The sequence below is a fragment of the Diorhabda sublineata genome, chromosome 10, assembly GCF_026230105.1.
Source record: "Diorhabda sublineata isolate icDioSubl1.1 chromosome 10, icDioSubl1.1, whole genome shotgun sequence".
Classification (NCBI taxonomy): Eukaryota; Metazoa; Arthropoda; class Insecta; order Coleoptera; family Chrysomelidae; genus Diorhabda; species Diorhabda sublineata.
This window is the reverse complement of record NC_079483.1, coordinates 17,003,722-17,030,323: the sequence shown is the minus strand read 5'-3', so window position 1 is coordinate 17,030,323 and position 26,602 is coordinate 17,003,722. Positions and strand designations below refer to the sequence as shown.

The 26,602-nt window shown below is 32.9% G+C and overlaps 3 protein-coding genes across 24 annotated transcripts in view; 1 reads left to right on the top strand and 2 right to left on the bottom strand.

The window, feature by feature from the left end:
• LOC130449500 (voltage-dependent calcium channel type A subunit alpha-1) overlaps positions 1-2,323 on the top strand; it is a 104,708-nt gene extending 102,385 nt beyond the window's left edge. For 17 of the 22 annotated variants that reach the window (XM_056787362.1, XM_056787354.1, XM_056787356.1 and 14 more), the window contains 2 exons: positions 174-406; positions 2,062-2,296. In XM_056787362.1, the coding sequence (XP_056643340.1) occupies positions 174-406; positions 2,062-2,122 (294 nt within the window). In that variant the 3' untranslated portion in view covers positions 2,123-2,296. Of the gene's footprint in view, positions 1-173; positions 407-2,061 lie in introns of all 22 variants that reach the window. The other 5 variants (XM_056787368.1, XM_056787372.1, XM_056787366.1 and 2 more) reach the window with 1 other exon arrangement.
• A 1,297-nt stretch (positions 2,324-3,620) lies between these two features.
• On the bottom strand, positions 3,621-12,941 carry LOC130449527 (protein obstructor-E-like). Its single transcript, XM_056787410.1, has 5 exons — positions 12,773-12,941; positions 5,044-5,238; positions 4,764-4,967; positions 3,877-4,090; positions 3,621-3,755 (listed from the first exon to the last, which is right to left on the bottom strand). Exons 1-5 carry the CDS (start codon positions 12,813-12,815, stop codon positions 3,689-3,691), a joined length of 723 nt encoding a protein of 240 aa, XP_056643388.1. The 5' UTR covers positions 12,816-12,941; the 3' UTR covers positions 3,621-3,688.
• Positions 12,942-17,173: 4,232 nt separating this feature from the next.
• Positions 17,174-24,691, bottom strand: LOC130449863 (cytosol aminopeptidase-like). Its single transcript, XM_056787906.1, has 4 exons — positions 24,651-24,691; positions 22,245-22,308; positions 19,301-19,413; positions 17,174-18,539 (listed from the first exon to the last, which is right to left on the bottom strand). The coding sequence occupies exons 1-4, from the start codon at positions 24,689-24,691 to the stop codon at positions 17,174-17,176; spliced, it is 1,584 nt and encodes a 527-aa protein (XP_056643884.1).
• Between the last annotated feature and the right edge of the window lie 1,911 nt (positions 24,692-26,602).

The following is a 26,602-nucleotide window of genomic DNA, read 5'->3' as shown; positions in this document are numbered from 1 at the left end:
TGATATAAAAAAACATTACAAAAGCATATCTGAATCAATACGAGTTGTTCTTGATATTTTTTCACTTATCTCGTATGATATCAGAGAAATATTATTTCCTAGCCCTAAATCCGCCCTTTTTACATGTAGTTATTGTAAAAGTTTATTTTGTGAAGGTGTTCGTTTAATTTCAGCAACATTTTCAATCTCATTCGGCGCACGTAACTCCACATAATCACCCACACACTTTTCCGTTGGATCGAGAACCTCTTAGAGAAATTTCGCCTCCGGAGACAACTAATATTAACAATGTGAATATAAGCATGAATCCTGGTGTTAGAGACTCCAATCAAACACCTCTAAGTTTCGAACAAGCTGTAGCGATGGGAAGGGGCGGCAGAGTGCTACCTAGTCCACTACCAAACGGGTAAATATTTTCATATTCTCAATTGGAAAAGCCCAAAACTTGCTTTAATCATTTTTTATCCAATAACTAAATCAAATTTACAACTAATGAATAAATTAACTGTAAATTATCACTTCACTGCTTTAAATCTAGCTCTCAAGCGTTTCAACAATAGACAACATGCTTTAAATAGGTGTAAAAGTGTAAGATATTCATCTTTATATAGCATAGTTGCCAAGTATACATTTTTCATAGTTGTAGGAAAATTATTCACAATCTATCAACGCCGTATAGTGTATGTCTGGGGATGTCGCATATCTACAAGTCTCAAACTCGCAGGATCGTAAATAACGAAGATACTTATCGAATCTCCAGTAATTCCAAATTTCATCGCACCCCATAGTCGTCGGAGGATTAGGTTTTCAGATAATCTCGATTCTTGATGTTTCGAAACTGGTATATAAGGATCAGTATCACAGTATTCAGCTATGTGAACTATCCGAATAGTTTTTGTTATATATGTAGCGAGGTTACAGTGAAAACTCACTGAAAGACTTTGAGTCTAGAAGCCTACGATTTATAATTCGAATTAAACACAAAACTTTGGATCCCAGCCACACTGGTTCAAGAACCTTAGTAGAATTACTACGGGGAACTAATATCCATTAGACCTATACCTCATGAAGCTACCGGTCTCTAAGCATCTAGAGAAATAAGATGAACCAGATAATTATACACAGAGGATCCAGAAACCAGTCCAAGTTTTGGAAAGAAATTTGTCTTCGAATGTTGTTGTAGCAAACAACCACATCAGAAGAGCGCAATGATTTGGTTCGTGATTTAGATCTTTCTAAAACGAAGGCACAACTACTTGGATCTCGTTTGCTGTAGAGGAAACAAAAATATTTGGAAATTTCTTCGTTTTGGAATAGGCAGTCTATACTTATCGTTTTTTTGTCTAAGCCAAATGATTTACTTTACTGTCATGAGAGTCCAGGTTTACTGGATGAATTTGGTTTTTTCTATATAAAATAAAAATACATAAAGGATAACTTTTGGATTAAATTTCACCTCATATTAACACTCAATACAATATTTTGGTGATCTTTGGTCCCAAGCTAACATGTCTCTATCTCAAATAAGACGTATTTTGACTATTTAATTACCAAACGCCTTCTCCAAACAGTTCCAAGATTGACATATCAATTTCTATTTTTTTTTCAAATCATAAAGTCTATTTATCGAAGAGAAATAGTTAACCAAAAAAATGATCAGTGCGTTATTAGCACGTGAACATCATTATTGTTCAGAGGCACCATAATATACCACAAATAAAAAGTCGCGTGTGCGTATTTATCTGCTGCGTGATATTCTTAAACATGAAGATTGATGAAGACTGAGCGAAAAATAAAATGCAAGAAAATGATGAAAAAACTGTTGATGACGTTATTTCCAAAACGGCAAATATTTCAGGAGTATCTTTTTCAATTATTTGCCGAATACCTAGTGATTACAGATTAATTCAGCTTCAGTCGCTGAAAACCGTTTTCTTCTTCTAGTTTTTTTTTTTCGTTTTGCTCTGTTTATAATCTAAAATATGTATTAACTTTGTACTTTGGTGAAGTTTGAAAAGAGGTTTCTTCGATTGATTTAAATAACTCTGCTTCTCTTTGCAGGTATAAGCCGAAGCCAACTGGATCTGGACATTCTGAATCAGACGAAGATGACTGGTGCTAGCATTTGCTTAATACTCCATGAGAGTATTTACTATTAATCAGTGTTTTTATATAAAAGAGACTTTAACAAATTATTATTATACCTATTATTATTACCATTATTATTATTATTACATTAGGAGTAATCTGTTTTTAAACTTTCTGTGTACAGCTGGGTCACGTTAGATTATTGTAAGGAAATAAGAAATTTTTATAAAACAAATGTGTTTTCATTTTCATATTCAAATGTAGTACCAAAAATTGGGGGTGAATTCCAGGTGTAATGCAGAAACATCCGTCATCTTTTATTTAAAAACAAAAAAAGGTAAAAACAATCAATAGTGTCTATTAATGTACATTATTAACGCTATTGGAAGGAATATACACAAATAAACAATGAACAATGTTGGTTTCACATCCACCATAATCACCAGATTTGCCATACAGCGACTACTGGCTGTTTAGGAATATCAATCAAATGAATAAGTCATTGCTGAAACAGAATCCTATTTGCCTATTTCAAGGCAAAAAGAAATAATTCAGTTTAAATAGTTTCTAGGCTTCCTAATTTTTTTTAATGTATCGCTTATATCTTGTAGGTGTTTCCACCATCTCTTCTTTACCTAATTATTGCCTCAATTCAAGTTTTCTGTGATTTATTGTCTGCATTAAAGGTTTCATTAGATGATTAGTGTGCACTCCCAATATCTTATATAGTCTCTGAATTTTCTATCGAATTATCTTCTGCATAGGTCTCGTTGAAGTTGGTGTTATCAACCGCATAGCTCCATACCGTCCCCACCTAATGTCTCCTCTTTGTAATAATACATAAAAGATATTTTCCTTCAAGTAATCGGTACATTTGTTTTATTTCGAAATCTATTTTGATTTGTAATCGTTGAGGTTAATTTCCAGGTACAGTTCCAAATACTACAGAAGAATCTGGTAAATTGAATTCAACTTTTTCCTGAAATAGTGATAGAACCAAAGAAAAAAGTGGTCTTGGTACAAAAATCGTTACTTATAATTTCGAAAACACAACAATAATCAGTTTTATGACTTTTTATGTCTATTTGGTTTAGTTTTTCATAAAAATGGAATAGGATGAAGAATCTTTTCAGTATAGAAACTCGGAACGCTTAAAAATGTGATTCATCCTTTCCGATTTTGCGACATAACTTTTAATTAACGCTCAATGTAGTGTTCTCTGGGCTGTATAGAGCTTTGTATTACATTTTTAAACTAACTTTGGGTTTTGTAATAGAGTCAATTCCTAATCCGTAGACTGAAAATCATCCATTCTTTTCCAAATTTCTTACTAAGCCCGAAATGGCTGTCTACGGCAAAATGGACGGTAGGTCTCTTATGTAGGTGACTGAAATATAAATACCATACGTTTCTTTAAGGTTGCTTCACTGGTAAAGTGAATGGATCCGGATTTGATGGCTATTCCGGATCGTCCAAAAAGTCAGTTACAAGCATACAGGTAAAATTAATCGAAGGGTGTTAAAAAAAACAAGTTTATTATAAAATTTTATTCAATACGGTTGATACTAAAGTAAAAATATAACATAACGAATTAAATTAACTATTTAGATTTAGATTTCGTAGATTTTGGCGATGAGGGTCCATCTTCGCTTTGGTACCAGTCTTCACTATAAAAAAAAATAATCATCATCATCTGAAGACGTAAAAAGACGTAAAAATCGTAAACGTTTCAATTGACTTTGAGTAATTATTTTGTAAATGTCTATATATGAACCAATGATGACTTACCATCCGGGTACGTTTTCGGGAGCATCGCATCTTTGACTAACGTCATTGTAAACTTCTCCAACTTGACAACCCAAATCTCTGGGTTCGACACCATTTAAACAGACGTAGAATCTTTGGCAATCAGTAGCATGTGGATATTTGGGATGAACTACAAGATTTCCATTAGCGTCCTTTTGACTTTCTTTTGGGCATTGGAAACCATCTTTAAGGATATCTGAGAAACAAAAAAAATTCGTATGTTAGATGATGATTGGTATAAAATTAAAGTCATGGTATTGATATACATTTATTGATAGATTATATAGAAATCGATAGATGTATATATGATAATGAGTCCAATATGACTAGCAAAAAGTACAATCCATAGTTGTAGGAAGGAAAAAATTCTTGCTAGGCTCACTTCTTAAATCTTTCAGATATGCAATCTCCTTCAACTAATTCAAAAAGTATTCTATTTTATTGGAGACCCTTTTCTGTATACCCTAGGCTAATCCACATCGACTTTAGATAATGACATGTGCCTAAAATATTCATTAAGGAACCACCTCCATGAGCACTCCATTCTTCAAAGCAGCCATCTGCAAACCACTCTCTTGGTCTTTGGACACTTGTTTGCTAGCTATCATGGAGGCATATTCTGGTCTCATCTGAGAACAGAACAGATCCTCATTGTTCCAGCATAAAATTCAAATGATCCTTTGCAAAACGCAGACTTGCTTGTCGACTTGAAGTATCGACATTAAACGATTCTCAAACATTGATGTTATAGGTAGTTAACTGATATGGTTTTATTCAGCGTTGATGATTATTAAGTGAATATTCCTGACTCATTATTCCAAGTTTACCAAATTAATTAACGATTTATCATGAAATAGAACAACACCTACTTCCTTGATTCGTACATCCTTTCCTGTCAATAGTTTCAGGCCATACGCAAAGACCAGTGAATTCATCGAAGTATAATCCTGACGTACAAGTCATTTCAGTACTTTCACCTTGAATACAATTGTGGAACTTATTGCATACAGTGGGATCTTCGTGAGCAAAGAATCCATTAAGTCTTGGACAAACTCCCTTGGGTTGAGGAGGTTCTAAAAAGTGAAAAATAACAAAATATTTAAGCTCATACGTTTAATCTACATTTCGTTATAAAAAAGATGTACTCACGTAATTCTTCTCTATCTCCACAATCGACATTGAAGGGTTGATCACATTTATTCCTTTTTCTGATTTCTGGATCGAAAACTAATCCATCGGGACAAAGTTTCGCTTTGGCGATGCCATCTTCACATTCGTAGAATTTATCACATTGAATAGGATCGGGGTATTGACCGTCTTTAGCAGGGCATTTGAATTGAGCATCTGAAACAAATAATAATGTTATTTAAAGGGAAAAATTGGAAAAATCCTTTCCAACATAATATTACTAAAACCGGTTTGTAAAATTTCAATGTGGTTTAAAAAATGGAAGACCTATTATCACTATCGAGGACATTGGTAATTGTTCTCGGTCTAAATCCAAGCAACAAGTTTTCGAAATCTGTTTTCACAGAAATAAAGTATTTTTGCGTCATAGTCTCATAACCAGAGATGAAACGTGGGATCATCACTCACACCCAAAACAAAAGAACAAAGAAAATAAGGGACTGAGAAAACAGAGCCGGCTCCAAAGAAGACAATGGTTTAGTTTCATGGGATAATTTTCATTGACTATTTGGATAAAGGTTTAAAAGCAACAATGAGTTTTATGCGAATTTATTACAACGTTTGAGCGAAGAAATCGAGCAAAACTGTCACATTTGGCTAAAAAAAAGTGTTGTTCTATTAAGAAAATGCACCAGCTCACGCAACAGTTATTGCAATGTCCAAAAACAATGAATTGAAGTTTGAATCACTACCTCATGCACCCTAGTCGCCTGATTTAGCCCCTTCGGATTATTTTCTGTTCCCAGGCTCGGTAGTTAAAATTTTCCAATAATAAGAAGGTGCTGTCGTCAGTGAATTTTAAAAAGGGTGTCGAACTCCTTGAATATCGCTGTAAAAAGTGTATGGAGTTTAAATTTTTATGTTTTCTTTGTTGGGACAGGTACTTCTGAGTACATGTCCGTATAATTGAGATGAGAAATGTTTAAATATGTATATTTGTATTACCAAATGTTCACATAGATGAATAAATAATTTCTCTGTAGATAAAAGCGTTTAGATATAGAAAACTGGTTGAGAATACAATACATAATGTGCTTTCTCTCACTTTTTTACGTAATTTATTATTTAATAGTCAATTCGGTTTCGGTTAACGTTGACTTAACATTTGGAGAAATTATCGAATCTATTTAAAAAAACACATACTAAATTGGGGACGCTTCGAAATAGTTTTTGTTGTATAAAGTTTGAATAATCAAAAGATTGTTTCGAATTTCATCGTATTTGATATTTTATAACATTTCTCTGACATTTAATAACAGGCAACATTCACGGCAAATTAATTATACAATAAATGTTAAATTTAATTTTATGCATGAATTTTCATGTAAGAATCTACTGGGGCGACAAATCTGACATACCTAAGGATATTATGTAACCATAAATTGTTTAGAAGCCATACGCAACGAGTATTGAATGGAAATATATTCATAACCAATTTGAATATTGAATTTTGAAACTTTTGAATTAAAAATTTTATTTATACCCAATTTATTCACAAGATCGAAAAGATATTGTCTCAAAGAAGACCACAAAAAATGGAACTTGACTTTGGTGATAGTAGTAGAAGTAGTTTCCTATTGGATAATATTTTTAAGCAAATTAAAGGTGTGGAGACAATAATTTCAAGTATGGAAAATTTAAAAGAAAACTCATTGTCACTTTGTACGAATGGGAAGAAGATAAACAAGATATATGTCGGCGTATTGAGAAAGATTTTCCGATTGAAAGAAAGTTAGAATCAGGAAGAGAAGCGAAAAAAAAATGCCCAAAAAAGGAAAAGACACGCTTTGGTTGAAGCGGCTCACTGACAACTAGGTTAGTTTGCGAAAATTGGGCAGAAAATTCCAAAACGATAAAAAATATGTGAGCAAAAAATCAAAATATTCTGAAAAGCAACAAATAGAATAAAAATCAAAACTTCGAGTCTCAGTGGCAACGAGTTTTCGCCCTCTAAAAGTTTGGAAATCATTATTGACGATGAATCATATTTTACTTTTGATCCCGATGGGCATTTTGTTTTGTTTGTTTTGACCAGATATGGCAACTGCTCATTGTGCAAAGGAAGTTGTGGGAGATTATGCAGAGTTGAATATTCCGCTCAAAAATAAAAATTGGGTACGGATTTTTCGTCTTAATGCCATCTGTTTAACTCAACGTAAATAATATTTATCAATAATCTTCCAAGTATACCATATTTCAACTTAAATCTCTTGCTACATACTTTTGAAACTTAATTCTAGATCTACATATTTACCAAATACTCAATTTTCTTTTGTAGTATTATCAAACAATACAGGATAAACTTTTTTTCTAGATAATTACAATCTGCTATGTTTTGTGAAACTTTTCCTCATTCCTCTAATGATTTGTGGTCTCGGTCTTTTCTTATTTCTTCATTTGAGGTAAATCTATTTGGCAGATGTACAGTAAAGGGTATGACCCATTATTTCTTCGAATGATACAGCGTTTCCTAGTTCTCCGTGTGACTTGAACTTATCGTACAAATTTGCACGTTAATATCCTAGGTTTTGAAGCATTTGTTGATGTTGACTAGTCTTTTGTAACTTTCTTATAGAATATTTCAATTCATTCTAATGATTGATATCGTTTCAAAAGAATAAAGTATAAGACAACACCATCATCATCTGGAAATATCAAATGTTTCATCTTCTTCTTCATCTGTTTTCATGCCCTCTTCCACCCAATTCAATTTTTTGTGATGTGATGCAAATATTAAGATAGATTAAAAATTTTCTCAACTACCTTTCTTGGAGTATAAGTTTCACGAAGTTACTGTTGTAGAATACTTGTGACAGTAATTCATTAGAATGTATTGAATAAATAAATAATTTAGAAAGTGGTTAATTCAACCCGAAAAACGATTTACGATATACTCGTAATGTTGAACGGTGATATTTGGCCACAAAAAAGTTCTGTTTTGTCCTGACGATGCAAAGGTGCAGTTTTTCTAGTAACAATCCATGAATTAGGTTAAGAATTGCTTTTTCATCCTTCCTATTTTCCAGATTCAATCCTGAGTGACTACTTTTAGTTTTAGGATTTAAAAAAATGGCTTGGCGAAAAGAGATTTAATCACAACGACAATATTAATTACAAAACTTATTTTTTGCTTCCTGGTGAAGAGGCTCCAACCAGTGATATTAGAATCGAAGAATATTACCCTGCAAAGTTTTATCTTGAACTTATTGATCTGAGACAGTATTAAGTGAGATTCTCTTGTTTCCAGTGGTAATTTCTATCAACTGAGAGATCTGGATATAACATGATTCTTGATATTACAAATAGAGAAGCATGATGATGAATAAATAAATAGACAGTGGGGCTTAAAACAAATCAAATTCAATCAAAAATTATGAGACGTGGCTAGTATTTTAGCAATTTACCAAGAAAAAATTCAAATATCTGGAATTATGATAACTAGCAAATACAGAAAAAAAACGATCAGATAAGGAACATTAAGGATGACTAGAAGAGGAATGAAGGATTAATGAACAATACTAGGATCAATCCCGACAGCGTATATAACGATATTAATGATCTGGAAGAAGAGGATTTAGTTCGAATAATAAAGAAGACGAAGAAGAGTATAAAAGGTATAAAATAACATGAGAAGATGAATCGGAACGAAGCGATGGAAAGAAGACCAAAAATAGTTGGTGGTAAAGGAAGAAAAAGGAAATTGTTTTATTAAAAAGGATATAAAAAGTAGATGTATATCCTTTACTTTATGTGCGGCTTTCATGATATGAATGGAGTTTTCATTAGGGCTCAATATAAATGGAGATAAAACTGATGTACCAAGCAAATTGAAAGACTGACCTGACACAAGTCAAAAAGTTACAATGAGCCGATTTATATGCACGTAGATGTATAATGATCAAGTTTTCTAATGGGCTCTGAAGCACAATTTTATATGTTTCTACATATTAATCATTATTTTCTTATAATTATTTATCTAATTTACTAACTATTTTGTAAAAATACATACGTATAAACTATTAGCGATGCTAATGGGAATTCAATCAACCTTAAACTTAGCTAAAACCAATCGATTATGTCCAGATAAAGAAAGTATTAATTTTACATTACATAAATAACTGATATCAACAATACCATTAACAAAAAAGTTACAATTTAATGAAAAAATTATATATCCTCAATTTTCCATACTATGGTTTTTATTATACACCCAGGTGCATAGAATATCATCATAATTTATATATTATAATCAAAATTATAAATGTGTATATGTTATAAACAATAAACAATTTGTTAGAAATTATTTTGTTTGTTTTAAGACCTAACTAACCACTGGTGGTACACGCAGAACAGAGCAGGAACCATTCGTGTATTAACACATTAACCTGTCAAGGTACTTCTCTGTCCTAGCAACAACGTTAGTTCCAAGGACATACCGCATAAAATGATAGACACACCTTCAAATTACAACTAGTCATTCCGAAAACTACAAATATTCAGATATAACAGTTAGTTCTGGGTATTTAAGAAATCAGCAACGTGATATTATCCCAAGGGCAAAAAGAAACAATAGACTTCTTAATATCAGAATAAAATTATATAAAAAAAAATCGATCGCTCAGATGATAATGAGTTATCAAAAAAAGAGATTAGATTATTATTATTATTATGGAATTTGTTTTTAGATTAATCGTTCGATGACTCGAAACTCGTTTTCATGTGACCATAATGTCGTAAAAACTTGAAAACACAGTGATATCAGAATCATATTGATACTTTTTGTCTTACCCACGTATGAAAAGTGAGGTTATTAGTTTACAAGAACCAGTGGAAAAAGAAAAGGTTGTTTACGATATCGTCCACCGTTTGGAGGAATATTTAAAATTGTCTTGTTTGTGAAATTCAATTATATATGAATTTAAAAACAAAATTACAAAAATCGATGCAAATTTCACATGGAAAATAATAAGTTGTATCTAAAGCTTTAGTTTAACTGGTAATGCGTCTCTTAGAACAGTATTCTTCTTTTCAATGCTAGTTTCAACCTCCTCAAGTAGATTATTTAACATGGACTGATCTACGCGCATGAAATCAAAAAGCTAAAAGGATCTTCCACAGCAAGTTCTAGAATAAGGGTTTTACAAGTATTTAATTCACTTCTCTATCGTGTTAATCAAAGTTTTCTTTTCTATAATTTTCGCTTCTTTTGTGGTTTTGCTTCACTTATATGTAAACTTAATAGTCGTGCAACTACCTCCATCGTGATTTTGAAATACGTGTAAATAACCATTAAAAAGGTCATAATGTCATAACTAAACTAGAAAAAATTGTTTAACTTAGACAATAAAAACAATTCTTTAATCATTGTTTGAAATTCCGACATCAAAAGTACTTATTTCACAGTTATCTGCCAATTAACAAATAACTGTAGTTTATATTCTCAATATTGTCATGTATTTTATCAAATACTTTACTAGCTTTGTTTAAGCGTACTAATCAAACTTATTTGTGCTCTATATTTTTATTAGATTTTACTGTTTCATTCATGATGCAAAAAGACAGTAATTTTTTCTAATTGTAAACTACATAATTCAATATTTATTTTTAGGTTGTTATTGTGAACACCAGTTTAATATAAGTTTTGACATGAGAAAGCTGTGCAGCGTTTACTCACAATAGACCAACAACAGCGTGGCGAAGATTTTTCCTTTGAGTGTTTGGCAATGTTTAACAGAAATAACATTTGTTCAATAATCAAAACAGTAGACTCAAAAAGAAGAACCAGCTACAACTAAGGCAAAGATCGTTCCATTTGCAGGCAAGGTCATAGCGTCGCGTTTCTGGAATACGCGTGGGATAATTTTCGTTAACTATCTTGAAAAAGGAAAAATTAGCAACAGCGAGTATTATACGAAGTTATTGCAAAGTTTGAATGAAATAATCAAGCCAAACATTTGTCTAAGAAGAAAGTATTGTTTCATCAAGACAATACACTAGCCCACACATCCGTTATTACAATTAAGTTTGAATTACTATCTATTCGCCAGATTTAGTCCTCTCGGATTATTTTCTATTCCTAGATTTGAAAAATGCCTCGGTGGTCAATAATTTTCCAACCAAGAGGTGATGTCGGCAGTTAATGTCTATTTTGAGGAGCTTGACAATTCTTATTGTAGAAAATTCAATCAAATATCCAAAATAAAAGCAGTAATTTATATCAGTCTAGAATAACTCTTTGCACAACCTGCAGGTTATGAGTCCAATTCAATGACACTAGAGATGTTTATATCAAATTTAATTGGTACTAGAGGAGCATAAAAGTCTTAGGCAAGGAAAAGTCTTGATGGAAATGGACTATGTTGGAATGTTTCCATATTGGAAATTTGGTCGGCTTCTCACAGAAAAATCCGTTGAAATTTCACTCGTTAAAGATCATTGAATGACTGGGCATCAAACCATATAGATTATGATCATTTAGAAAATACTGTATATATAAATTGATTATTCGTATCAAAAACTGTGGTACTTTACTAAAAAGCAATGAAACGGAGGAGAATTTAATAACTAGCGATGGAAATGGATGGAATATGAGAAAGGTAAACGCAAACGAAATGTTGGAAATGACACAAAGAAGTATAAAGTCTTAATGGTGAAGCTATGTGTATTGTATGACTGGACGGGAATTAAATACTTTTAAAATTCTGATATTTAATCGATTCAGAACTATATGGTCAACAATTAGCTGGAAATTCAAAAATCGCACCTGAAATTCATTGATAAATCGTGCAGGACTTTTTTTATGAAAACAACTTGAAAAATAAAAGGAATCTTAACCACAGAAGCTCTACACTGTTGCCATTATAAAAAGATAAAAAGTGATAATTGCGGATTAGTGCTTAAATAACGTTGATTTTTAATAAACAAAAGTTATTTCTTATTTATTGATCTCATACGAGAATCAACTCACCAGAAATTTAATTTTAAGAATCTGTCTAGTGAATTAATGGAACTAAAAGGCTTAAAACTTTTTTTAAAGAAAAAAATCTCTTGTATATTGGTTGAAGGAAATAACTTTTCGATTGAGACTTTCATATTTACCATATACCATTACAAATCAAATTTCAAACCCAAAATGACCAAACCAAATGAAATATATCAAATTGTAGACCATGTGGATTAGTTTCATATTATTTCAACTTATTATATTTCTTCTCAAAGCAATATAATGATTGATAGAAACTACCATAATGTAGTGCAGGTATCAAATTGGTCCTCGGAGCCGGATGATTGTTTGAGCAGCTATAGAACCTAAATACTGAATATGTTTTACATATAAATAATAAATGAGACTATTTTTGACATGAAGTGAATGAGTTTTAAGTATGGAATGCCTGAAACATCTCCAAAACTGCTTGTACGATTTTTATAAAATTTGGTTTCTAATCTTTTTATTATATACCGGTATTTCTATCAATAACAGATCTATCGGGTTTGTTATTTCAAATGTATTTTGAAAAATATTGAATATTATTTATTTTATGTCCACTATACCCAATCATCATAATTTAATAGTTATTGCTACAAGAAGTTCAATGAAAATTAAAGTAAATTTTAAATAAATCTCCATTGTATAACATTTTATAGCATTTGTTAGTTATAATGTACCAATATAATAATAATATATACTTACTAGCTGCAGCAACACAGACACATATAAAAACTAGGAATTTCATCTTGAAAGAATAAAATTAACTTGATGCAAGAAGTAACAAATACTAAAGTTCGAACGAGACTGAAAGTTAACAAACGTTCACATTCGAGGACGTAGAAAGTACGTGTCTGCCACGTTAGTTACTAAAAGAAGTAGCAGTAATAATTTTAACGAAAGGCGCGATGAAGATGGAGAAACATATATATATTATTCATGTACAGGGCTTTCAATAGTCATGTAATATTTGGTGATTTCTTTTTCATTTTTTTCCATTTCTTTATTGCATAACCGAACCCACGACGTCTTGTAATATGAATCACGTATTAGGATATGTCTTAAATATTCATACACAATTAGTAGGAATATTCATACAAAAAAATCGCGGTACTAAGATTTTTGATCATTGTAATGAGATTATTTTTGGGGAGTCGTTTTGGTTTTACAAACATTATGCACTCTACAACTTGTTCTGCTTCCAAAAGAGACTGTGTCCCACTTTCCTAAGCGTTAATACTACTCCTTCAAGTTACTTAAACCTTTTAGCGAAATAACTTACTTGCAGAATCTGCAGTTGTCGTCCTCTGCCATGCCCATCGTTATTTGACAGAACAATGACCTTTCAGAAGAAGGACAAGTTTCATGTCGTTTCTGGTAACCGGTTCTGGTTCTTAGCTGATATGGTTATGTATCTTTTCGATTATCTGAAGCCTGGAATGTTCTTCCTTCTTGTTGGAATGTTCCTAAGACTCCTTTTTATTCTCTGGCCGTTTGTTCAGTTCTTTAGTTCGTTATTTTGTGGCATTTCGTGAAGCCAAAGTAGGTTTCTAGTCCAAGGTATAGGATCGTTGTCCCTCTTTGGCAAGGCTGTGTGTTTCCTCATTCTGGTATCTCCTGTTGACGTGGAAGCCACTTTAGGGTTACTTTTTCCTTGTTAGTTAGTTTCAGAGTTTCTTTACACTAGTTTGGATGTGCACGCAATAGCTTTCAGGACCTTCGAAGCTATCTGGGAGAATTTGTATGTGCTTTTTAGAGAGGTTTCAATTCAAAAATTTCTGAGCACATTTGTTTATTGCTAACAACTCTACCGAAAAACGGTGAGTGATGTTTCTGGAGGTATGGACTTGAACTTTGGTCCAGAACTTTCCAGTCCAGCTTGCGCTAGTTTCGAACCGTCTTTAGTTTGGTCCTTTAGTTTGTCTCGGCTTTATTGGATCTAAAATCGTTAGGCCAACCTGTGGGCGTTTGCTAATCACATAATTTTTCACTGTTCACTTTTAAGTCAAATATTGTAGATATGAAACTTCATCCATGTGTGCTCTAGTGAGAGCTTTCGACTAGTTTTAGTATTTTATCTTAAGTTCAAGAGGAATATTCTGTATTCTCCTAGTTTATTATCCCGCACCAACTTCTCAAAGATTTCTTTGCCTTCCTCAACGAAGCCAGTCGATGAAATCTATATGTTTGTTTCAGAGAGTAATTTTTGGTTCAATTCTCATGCTTTATCCAGCATACGCACATACAGATACACGAATACGAATACCAATATAAAAACCAAACCGTGCAGAGGAAAATATTCCTACATCAGGACCCATTCAAATTAAACCAAACTACACATCAATAATTTTTCATCCAACTAAACATGTACAACGATCTTGTACTGAATCCCAATATGAGGGTTGGAGGGTATGAGATATGAAGGATTTCATTGCAAAGGAAAAGAGTTGAAAAATTGTAGTTTCAAACACTGCAAAGTGTTTGATCTGGCACCTTTGGGTCATCAAAGAAAAGTCAATTTCCATAAGCTAAACTATAACTGATTATAAAATTTACAGAATCAATGATACCAATTGTCCATTACAAGATTTTCTATTGAATTGAACAAACAATATCCTTGCAATAACATTCTTGCTTATGGAGAAGTCTCAAAAAATGAACATTGAGTTACAGCAAGCCAATTTACTCAATTTAACTCCTTCAAATAACCACCTTATAGTCGTAAGCGTATATATTGAGCTCTTAGTTGTTCTTAAGCTGGAATTTCTGAAACCGTTGGTGATATTCATACAGAATACACTATTTACACCACCACTACACCAACACTCACTCACTACACTGTCTAGCCTGTGTTTCGATAACCAAGTTATTGTCTTCAGAGACTGAAGGTACACTGTTTGAAACAGTGTATACTGTATAACTTTTAGTGATTGGTCTTTGTAGTAATTGTAGTAGTAATTAGGACAGCAAAAGGTTTATCAATCTACTTTAACTCATGAGACATTATTAGGCCTATTATTGTTATTATATGCACTGAGTAATTATGAAGTGTTTCAAAAATTATTAAAAAAGAAATAGAAGAGACCTAAAATTAAGAACATTTAGAAGTATAACTATATATACTTTAGAGATGATCGACGCCACTGTTAATAATATCGTCGTATTTGAAGGCCATCTTACTTTATTCTGTGAAAATATAAAATCTTGATTATGTAAATTAGCTATTTTCAAGAACTATCAACATGTTTTCTTGTTCGACGATCAACAACCCTTTTGGGGACTGGAAATTTACACAAAAACAGAAGAATGTGTATAAATAGAGTTTCTTTATAATAAATATGCATAAGAAACTTGGAACAGCATTGGAATGTTTCGAGCGCGACGGTCTGGAGGTAGTTTAACATGAAATGGAGAATCCGAACCTAACATTTTCATATCGTTAAATTTTTACAATATTATAAAATGTTTTGGTAGAACGATTGCATTTTTGCACTTTATAATTGATGAACTCGACGATGATGAAGAAAGTATCAACATTGTCGACGCTGCGATAAAACAAAAAGTTATTCGATCTAGATCTTTCAAATTATTTTTTTTAATTTGTTGCGGTCAAAAGCATGACCGTTTTTGTTATTATCATCATTAAATTCCCTTGCCAATTTCCTCTAATTTTTCTTTTTCTTTCAGTTCACTGTATCACTTTTTGGATTCGACTATTTCTTCATCGGCTTAATCAAAAGCACTATTTCAATGAAATTGCACTTTGTTTGTTATTTGTTTATTTTTGTATATACAAATTCCTTAAACAATTCAAATTTAAAACAAATATCGGAAAAATTTTGGTATTTGTGACTATAGGTAGAAAAACGTCTGTTTAAATGTGACTTGTGAAAGATTTTTAACCCTTTTTTTATTTTAAATCTATAAAATTTTACAATGAGCGAATGGTTTAAAGCAATATAAACTGTCTTGTAGGAGAATCACTCAGTGGCAATTTCCCAAAAAATCCCTACGACACTAAAATCTGTCAGACAATTCACACGAAAGATGCCTTCTAAACCTTCACTTGGAAGGAGGTCTCATTAGAAAACGATTCAATGTGTTGGGATGGGTTTCCAAGCGGTAAGATTATTTTTGGGAAAGATATTTCTTCTTTAACTGACTTAATTTGGAGGTCACAAAAGATGGATACATACCAAGGAGCATTTATAATAATTCTGATTCTTTCTAGAATGGCTATTAACCAGTATAGTTTGCTGAGTTTGAGACCTCCAGGTGTGTGTGCTCCAGGTTAATAGTCGATCCAGATGAATTCAAAGGTATTTTTTGCATTTTTTGTTGCAGAAGGTACCAGTTTAATATTACAGTTGGGCAGGCTCCTCTCCTTTGGGTCCACGGTAAATTATAGGAATCTTCTTGGTTAAAAAACTAGAGCTCAAACCACAATTTAAACTTTAGTTTTATCTCCAGTTTAACTATGTTTTAAAATTGGTTATAAACTAAATAGAACTGGAAAGATCGTGGTCGGGAACGAGTTAGTATATTTCAAGAATATAATAATTTTATTTAGCGCTAAATGTAAAGTAAAGTAAATAAAATACAGTTGATTCAATAAATTTATTTGTTTATAGTTTTATATTTACAATCCATAATTGTAAGTAGCAAGGGACAATACAAGCTCGACAGATACAACAGTTACAACACACTATTATAATCAGTTACAACTAATATATTTTAGGACGAATGCGGGACTTATAAGTTAGTTCAGAAATACCTGATACATTTAGTCAGAGGGATTGTAAAACCTACAGCATATTGAAAAATTATTAAGCTTAAAACGTTTCTATCGGTTGACAGTGACCAGCTGTCTTTTTATTAAGTCATCCCAAATAAAAATTTTAATCGTACATTGTTCATAACAATAACGATCTTCCTTGATAATCCCACTTCCCTACCTAGTTACTTTAGCATACGTCGAGAAAATATTTGGAAAAAGAATTTTTTCCATGTTAATACATGCCATGATTCCAGGATAGGTTTTCAATTATAATGGCTAGATAAACGTCGAGAAAAAAAAATTGTTTTGTAACATTGATTTGTGAAGATTTATTCAATTTTTCGCTGTCCCTCTGACGGACAAGACAATTGATAAAGGAGTTGAATCAAAGTACGTGTAGGTCTACCGGTCATCCGTCCCTTGGTTAAATAGGAGTAAACTTTATGTTCGCTGTGAAAACCTACACCAGTTGTATCGAAGTGAATCCAGTCGACGCAATCTATAAATTCGTTCAGAAACGCTGCCCCCAGACAACTAGATCCGTGTCCCAAGCCTTTATTATCGACATCGTGTGACGGGAAACGAGTCACTTTTTTGATAAAGAATTTCCATAAAGGCAGCCTCCAACATCTGTCACCCGTAATAACGCCCGCTTTACGAACTTGCGACCACATAGTTTGGGAATTCGTAAATACTCCGGATGCTGCTGAACCTAGTGCAGCCCTGACTCCGGGAGTTAAGCTAGCGACATCGATTATCAATCGTGGATGAGACACACCTTGACCGTAAATAAGAGCGTCAGCTAATATAAGTCTTCCTTCGTTATCAGTGTCAGTTATCCTGATAGATTTATTATTAAGACTCATTATTACGTCACCAACTCTCATCGCCATTCCGCTCGGCATGTTTTCACATAGAGGAATAACGGCGTCAATGTTTATTGGAAGACTCAAGGCAGAAGCAGCTCGAATAGCAGCTACTATAGCCGCTGCTCCTGTCATATCAGCTCTGAATCGGCCCATACCTTCGCATTTTTTCAAACACAAACCACCAGCATCGAACGTAATTCCCTTGCCAACCATCAAAATAGGTTTTTGATCAACAGGTGCTCCACAGTATGAAATTTCCAGGAAAACAGGCGGTTCGCAGGATCCTCTAGCTACAGTCAGAAACGCATTCATCCGTTTCAATTCGATCCAATCCTTATCGTGTACCATAACTTTGATACCGCAAGGACACAACTCGTTTACGGCTTCTTGAGCGAAATGCAATGGCGTCATTTGATTGGCTGGCGTGTCCGACAAACGCCTGGCTAAATTCTGAGATTCCGCCTTAAACAAACCTCGTTGGAAACTCTCCGCATCGCAATCGTCGAAAAGCTCCAAAGTTGGTATCACTTGCCAATATTGACGGGATTTGTTCTCCTGATACCGCCATAGAGCTAATGCGGTGCCTTCGGCTGCTTGTTCCGGATGACCTAATCCTTCTACCAGAATTCTCGTAGCGCCTTGTTCTTTCAGGAGCTGAGCACCCATTCCAGCCGCTTCCCGGACAGCCTCCATACCTTCATCGATAGCTTCCAATTCATTGTAACCCAGATTTTCTCTTCCCAATCCAACTACGGCAACGCCCCAGAACTCCTTGTCGACATTGTTGAAAACTTTTGCTTGACCCTTCCGAATATCGCTACCAGCTCTAGAATTAAAACAATTATTATAATAACATACTTGCCTTTAACGCATTTCGCGATTGTTTTGCCACAAAATTTGCGAATTTGAAAATGGATTTGTGAGCAAAAAATTTTTTCTTCGAACTAGTTAAACAAGACCTTTTCTGTGACAGTTGTATTAAAGTTAAAATAAGATGTAAATGAGAAAAAGCATTCATAAATTGGTTGGACACATTCCTACACCTAACATGTTTCGTATTTCTTAAACCAAAATTATTAATATTAACCAAATGTGAAGGAGGAATACTAGAGTTGAAAAAATGGAAAACAATTTTTATTCGAGAAAGAACAGACTGGTAAGAAGAGTAAAAGCTAAAGAAGCCGGGTTTTTTCCTTGAGAAAATTATACCATACTCAAAGAGTACCGTATTGTGGGAATTAGCAAAAAATTGTGAATACTTAACCATTTGGAAATCAAAGAAAAATATAGTTTTCATGCAAAGTGCAGAGTCTGGGAGGTATATATCAACAACTGTCTCACTAAAATAGTTGCTTTTGTACATCACGTTGAAGACGAAATAATATACCTTTTGAACCGAAACAAAATAACCGCCTAATTCACCCCAGGCCCTGCCAATTGAAGTTTCTGGCCACTTTTGTAACGCAAAGTGTATTATAGGGAAAATAAAGAGCAATCACGGCGTAGAGCTTTGAGAAAACTGCGCAAAATATAAGTTCAAGTCATCGAACATCTTTTGAATATAGAAAATTGGTAAAGTAAACTTACTTTTTTAATAATTCGTATAATTTTCCGCCTGAATGATCGTTGAATTTTGATGCCGCTTTTGTAAAGAGGGTCTCGTTGTTCTCTCCCTCGTATACGCCTAGTATTAGCCCTTTCTGTAAAGAATAAAATTATTATTTTATTTTATTCATTTCTATATCAAAATTGGACATATGGTACACCTGTATGTAAATATGAAATTATAATAAAATTCGTTTTATGTAAACTTCAAACTAAAAGAAAAAATTTGAGATTTGACCCAATAGGAAAATTCTCTGAATACCCTAGACACATCATTATGGTATGTATCAAAGTAACGATTCGAGATCAGAATAATTCTATACTTTTTATATTATATTTTAGAAGATTAAGCCGACTTAAGAGATCTAGAGTAGGCTCAGATTATTCAGAAAACATAAACATACGAATGTATCGATCCTAATAGAAGTAAAAATAACAAGCCAGTCAATAATTTCTGGTTAGTTCAAAAAGAAAGCTCACAGAAAATTGGTCCAGAATCCATAAAGAAAATGATGATTTCTTCTCAAATTATGCTTAATCATCTCTCTCACTACTAGTAATTATAAAATGAATACAAATGCGACGGAGGAATCATAAGAAGTAGCTCCAATTTCGAAACAAGACTTGGGAAAGCTGGTAAAAAAAGCTAGGAGGAAAAATTGAAGTGTTGGAGTTCTTGGAATGAAAACATGGATAAATTGAAATGATGTGTGGTGTTTACAGTAGATAAAGACATTGTAGCACCTCTTTCTAATAAGAAAGTAAATTGAAACATTTCAGGTATGGGCTTAGAATACCCTAAAACATAATTATACGAGTGTATCAATCCTGGAAGACAAATCAATCAATGATTTCTACATATTTAAACAAGAATGTGCAAACATATAAGTAGTTCACACAATATTGATCAGAAATTCTAATTGAAAATAATGATTTCTCCTTGAAGTATGCTAAATTACCTCACTCATTACTACCAATCAAATAATGAATACAAATGGAGCAAGGGAATCATAAAAAAAGGCTCTAATTTCTAATGAAGACTTGGAAAGCTAGGAAACAATATTGGAATTAACGCATCCGCAAAGAAAACATCAATAAGTTGAAACCATTGGGACAATGTAGCACCTTTTTCCAATGGAAAGTATATTGGAACATTTTAGATATGGGCTTATAGGAAAATGTTCAAAATACCCTGAAACATGATGATGCGAATGTTGAATCCTAGGAGACAAATCAATCAATGATTTCTGCATATTTCAAAAAGAATTAGCAAACATATATGTAGCTCACACAATATTGGTCGAAAATTCAAAATGAAAACGATAATTTCCTTTCAAAGAGTATGCTTAAATTACTATTAACCATATAATGAATTCAAATGGAGCAAAGTAATCATAAGAAACAGCTGTAATTTCCGATAAAGACTTGGAAAGCTAGGAAACAATATTGGAGTTGGTGAACGAGCAAAGAAAACATCGATAAGTTAAAATTTTTCTATTGGATTTCCTAGTAACGGAGAAAATTGAAACATTCTATACATTTGCTTATAGGGAAATGTTCAAAATACCCTGAAAATATCATAAAAGAACTTAAAATAACAAGCCAGTCAATATTTTCTGCATGTTTCATGAGGAATAAGCAGACATAGATAAAGATATACCAGATATTGGTCCAAAATCATGAAAGAAAATGTAAATTTCCCATCAAAATGTGCTTAATCACCTTTAACATTGCTAATTATTATATAATGAATTTAGAAGAAACAGAAGAATCAGGAAACATTAGATATGCCGACGGCATAGCAAATAACATGAAGAGCTATAAAAATTATGCAAAAAATATACGTCCAAGTGAAGAATATATCAAAAACAAAACATATGCGTATTAGCAAAAGTCAACATCCTTCAGCGCGCCTAACAAAAAAGGTCTAGACATAGATCGGGTAGAAACGAAACCACAGTATAGGTGAAATGGAACCAGGTATCAGAAATACGATCACGGATAGAAAAAACTCGACCTGCGTTTAACAACATGAAGAAACTACCAGCAGATATATTTCTTTATAATTACAACCATGACTAGTCGGATATTTTATATATTTTATGCTTTGTTCTTTGGTGTAGAGGCTTGAACTTCAACCGAGGCTACTTTAAAAATACTGGATTCTCTCGTAATATAGGTATATGGGCGTATTTTGAAAATATCCTGAACGGAGCACATCACCAACATGGAAATTTTGCAGAGATCGGGGAAAAAGAAGGAAGTGTCTTTACGGTTAAAAATAAAACGGAAACTAGAAACAAATACCGCCTTTTACAGTTGATTGTCCAAGACAAAGTGGATAGTAAACGGGGACCAAGGAGAATACTGCATTTATGGTTACGCAACCTACACCAGTGGTTTGGAGTGTCATCTGTTTAGAAATGAAGTAATCAAAATAATAGCCTTGTAAATTAGAACTATCAGAAGCTGGGAAAGAAAATGGTCTTGCAATGAAAACATCGGTAACTCGGTAAAGAAGGAAAATGCAGCAACTCTATTTTGTAAAAATGGAATTGAAAATTTTGAATTTTGACAATATCTAATATACAGAAAAACGCATTCCCAAAAATCGTATGTTACAACTGTAACCGAATGGAGATGCGAATACAAAAAAATAAATATTTTCAAAAAAATTGCAAATTATTTCCATACTACTATCAAAATATGTTCGAAAAAAATATGTTAGTATAATAAAAAATGTGTTTTAAGTTTTTATTTCAAGCTCGAATTTATCTGTCACTGTTGAATAAATTTTGACATTTAAAAAAATTTATTTAAATTATAAAAAAAATTCATTAAATAACATGAAGGAATGTTAATTGATTGTATACTATTTAAATCTATATTGTGTTAACGTGTATGATGGAAAATATTTTCAACTTACTCTTTCTTCGCCGCAGTCATCTGAACAGAACCTCCGACAACTAGGCACACGGCAGATTCTTGGTCTAAATTTGTTAAAATTTCGTAAAATTGCCAAAGGAAACATACTAATTTAGTTCTTATCGACCTAATAACTTTATTCGTTCATGTTTACGAGAAAATTTTGAAAAAAAAATGTTTGTTTATTAGTTACCCTCGTCACCTACATTCATTTTTTTTAATATTAAATAGATTCACATCTGACGTCACATGGAATCAACACAGAATCGATAGAAATCGATTTATCATCATAGATAAAGGAAAGTCTGTCAAAGTAACCGGAAACCACGGTCGTGTCAGAAACTAGTGGATATGACTTATTATTAATATATTATACTTATAAACTACCTCTTTACTTTATATAAATACGAAAAATACACAAATTGTCCAATAACTTCTGATGTATAATGTGTCACCTACCTGAAGAAATCTTCTCGAATGTTTAATATTACATTATGAGTTTACTTAAATGAGATATGTTCAACATGGTAATTTTATAGTATACGTTATTTTCTCCTTTAAGTAATTCAAGGTAATAGCCTAGTTAAGAGGCTTAATAAAATTAAACGATTACATTTAGCATTCTGTTATTTTGACAGGTACATAACCTATAATTAGTTTTTTGACTATCAAAATTATTAAAATCAGGCTTCAAGCGATATATTTATTGGAAATATCGTGGTTTTTAGTCAAAAGTCGGCTATTTTTTTGTGAAATGATCATTTTTAAAGCATTTTTCACATAATTAGTTATAATAGGATGTTTTTATTGAATATAGTCTAATAAAGTTACGGAAAAGATTATAATCCTGGCAAGAAATAAATACTTTGAAATCTATTCAAGTTTTAGGACAATTATTATAAATTATAAGATGAAAAACAATCGGCGAAAATTACAATGTATGTTCAGAATTTCATGCTCTTTGAAAAAATTATGAAACTAGACAAAAACGCACGACAAAATTTTTTGCTAGAGCCGTTAAAAATTAGTTTCATCATCAAAATGGACTTCGGGGCCGTTACCTATTCGGAAAGCGACAGATAAGGGTATAGTGTGTTAAAATTTTCGAGTTTTCTGGTTAAATAGACACATTTTGCTGATCTTTAGCAGTTGAAGTCGTATGCAACCTCTAACATCATAAGAGCACGTCGTATGGATATTTATGACTAGTTTGCTACAAAGCGAGTTCTAGCTGCTCTTGGCATCACTTTTATTCATATATAAATATATACAACTAAATATAAATGTTTCAACATATATAGTTGATGTTCTATACAGTTTTAGCTACATAAATTCTATCATTCTGAAAATTAAAAATTCTTTCCGATGTTTCTTCTTCTATCCATTAGTACTATTTTCCCTCACGATAATCCTTGACGCTTAGGAATAAATCGATTAGAGGGAAGAGGGATTATCAGGATTTTCGTCATTGTCATCCACTAATATTACTTTTTTCGGGCTAGTAGCAGCAATTTCCTCACAGTAAGTGCAGAAGAAGCCCCCCCCCGTACGGCAACCACAGCCACTTCCACAGCCTTTTGTGTATTCCCAAGCCAATTGTAAACCAGTAAAGAGATCAAACAATATTTATATATATGTTACGTCCCAAGCCCGATCTTGTACGGAGTCGAGCTTCGTACAATGAATTTGTACGAAGTCCGTTCTGTACAAGCCATTTTGTACGAAGCCGAGATTGGCGGACTTCGGACAGAGATGATTGTAGGAAGTAGACTCTGTACAACGCTGGTTGTACGGAGTCGGAGCATCGATACTCACTCGGTAATGAGCGCGTTATTCCGAAGTAGTACACACAACCTAACCTAACAATAGATGGTAGCCAACTAGCCGGAGAACATACTTTCAATCACAATAACTACGTTTGTGTTTACTAACACATTAATAGCGCGCTCATTACCGAGTGAGTATCGATGCTCCGACTCCGTACAACCAGCGTTGTACAGAGTCGACTTCGTACAATCATCTCTGTCCGAAGTCCGACAATCTCGGCTTCGTACAAAACGGCTTGTACAGATCGGACTTCGTACAAATTCATTGTACGAAGCTCGACTGCGTACAAGATCGGGCTTGGGACGTAACATATATACTTGCATTCTCTGTCTCTTACACCCCTCCCCCGATTATGCCCCCTCGTGTGTCAGTGAACATAAAGCAACCTCAGGATAGCACCAAGGCTTTTATGTTCGGCATCATGCCAATAAAATGTTTTTGTTGTTTTTATCGAAAACAATTGAGAGTACGTATTGTTATAATATTAGAGGTTGCATACGACTCCAACTGCAGAAGACCAGAGTGACAAATTTGCCCATTTGACAAGCAAAAATTTTGCTATTTTGCGCTATTCACGTACCTGTCGCTTTCCTGTTCGTGAACGCTCCCGCAGACGTCCATCTTGGTTATGTTTTGCCAACTACCTGATCTGCAGACATCTACGTCAACCGTGGTTGTCAAAGAAATAAGCCTTTCGTGTGATTTTTCTAATATTGTGATTTTTTGAAAGTGTATGAAATTATTAACAAACCTTTTAATTTTTGCGACAACACGTTTTTTTTCCAACTTGCAATGGTTTTTAGCTAACTAGGCTTTTCACTAGATGGCGCGATACCGTTTTTTCGTAATTGAACCACTTAGTAGGAAGAAAAGAGACTAACGTATTGATAAAAGGTTTATAGAAACAGCTGAAAAGAAACAGCAATAAACTGTGTTCCTCAAGTAAGTTAAATCTTGCAGCAGTAATTTGAGGTTAGAATGACGTTTTTAATATTATATAATAATCAAAACATTATCTGCTTCAATATTATTATTATTATTTTTAAATAAAAAATTTAATAAACAATATTAAATATATTTAATACGGTCTGTGATTTGGATACGGATTGGTAGCTTCTTTCTGTTCGATATTTTTAGTATGATGGTTATTATACTGTTGATGGTTGGAATCTCTTTCAAAATCTTTGTGCCTTTTATCGAATTTCCCAACATCGTCGACGCCTTTCTTCCCAAACTTATCTTCACTATAACCGTGGTTACGCTTGTTTGATTTTTCGTATGAAGTACGCTTTTTAGCCGAAGCATCATGTGCGTTTTTATATTGATTTCTTTGATTATTCCTGTATCCATCTCCATACAATTTATGTTCTTTCACATATTCATCTTTATGAAAACGGTTGTTGTAACCTCTGGTTTTATGACCTTTTTTGTGACCTTTTTTTTCGCCGAATTTAGCAGACTTGTGACCCTTTTTGCCTTTGTATTGCTTTTGTAATTGGGTTATGTTATCGATATTTCCGCCATGAGTAGCTTTTTCGTTGTTACGGTTAGTGGCTTGAGGGCTACTGTCAAGCTTCTGAACTTCGATTCGTTCTATCGGTTTTATTTTTAGTAAAGGCGTCACCCTCGCTGTAACTAAGAAGAGAATTTTATGAAAATATGTTTTTTTGTTTCGTTTGGAAAACAGTATCGTGATTTTTTGTAATTATAGAGTCGTATTTAAACTTTTCTTTAAATAATTCATCAATATATATACGAACCCGTCCCATTTCAGTCCCATCCACTTAGAAAAATTCGAAATTATTAAACTTTATTTTAAAATACCAAAAAGTAGCTGTTAGTAAAATGTTTTAAACTTTTAATTTTACGTCTAAAATAGGTTTTGGATGAATATTGTCAAATATTTTGAATGATATTTAATATGATGGAAATAGATAGGTCTTGTTGATAATAATTTTTTTATGTACTGCAGACCGATACTACTATGAGTAAAATCACAAAAACTGTGATACTGAAGATTCTAAAAGAACAAATGAGAGTTCTGGTTATCCTACTAGCAAAACAGTTCATCTTTAGGAGCAGAATATACTACTCGAGGATTCAATCAGAAAGAACCCACATTCCTCGCTATAGGCTATTCCTTCGACCGAGTGTAAGACGGAGGTTGGCTTGACAAGATAAAAATCTCTCGTAAAACTCTAAAACTAAGACTCTAAAACGCCGAAAACGAGATAGACCAATGGTGTGGAACAAGAAAAATAGAATTTAATAGTGAGAATAGTTAAAACAGAAACGATACACCGACTCCAGCAGAACATCAAAATCAAGGACCCAGAAATTGGACAAATTATTGTACAAATATTGAATGAACAGCGATGAAAATGAAGAAACAGATTTTTTTTTTTCAAAAAATAAATTAATTTATGTAATGAAAAGTTATGATGAAGTAATACCTACAATATTTAGTGATAAGACCATCATAGCCTAGAAAATTCCCAAGATTTATATATTTGACCAATTTCACAACAGATT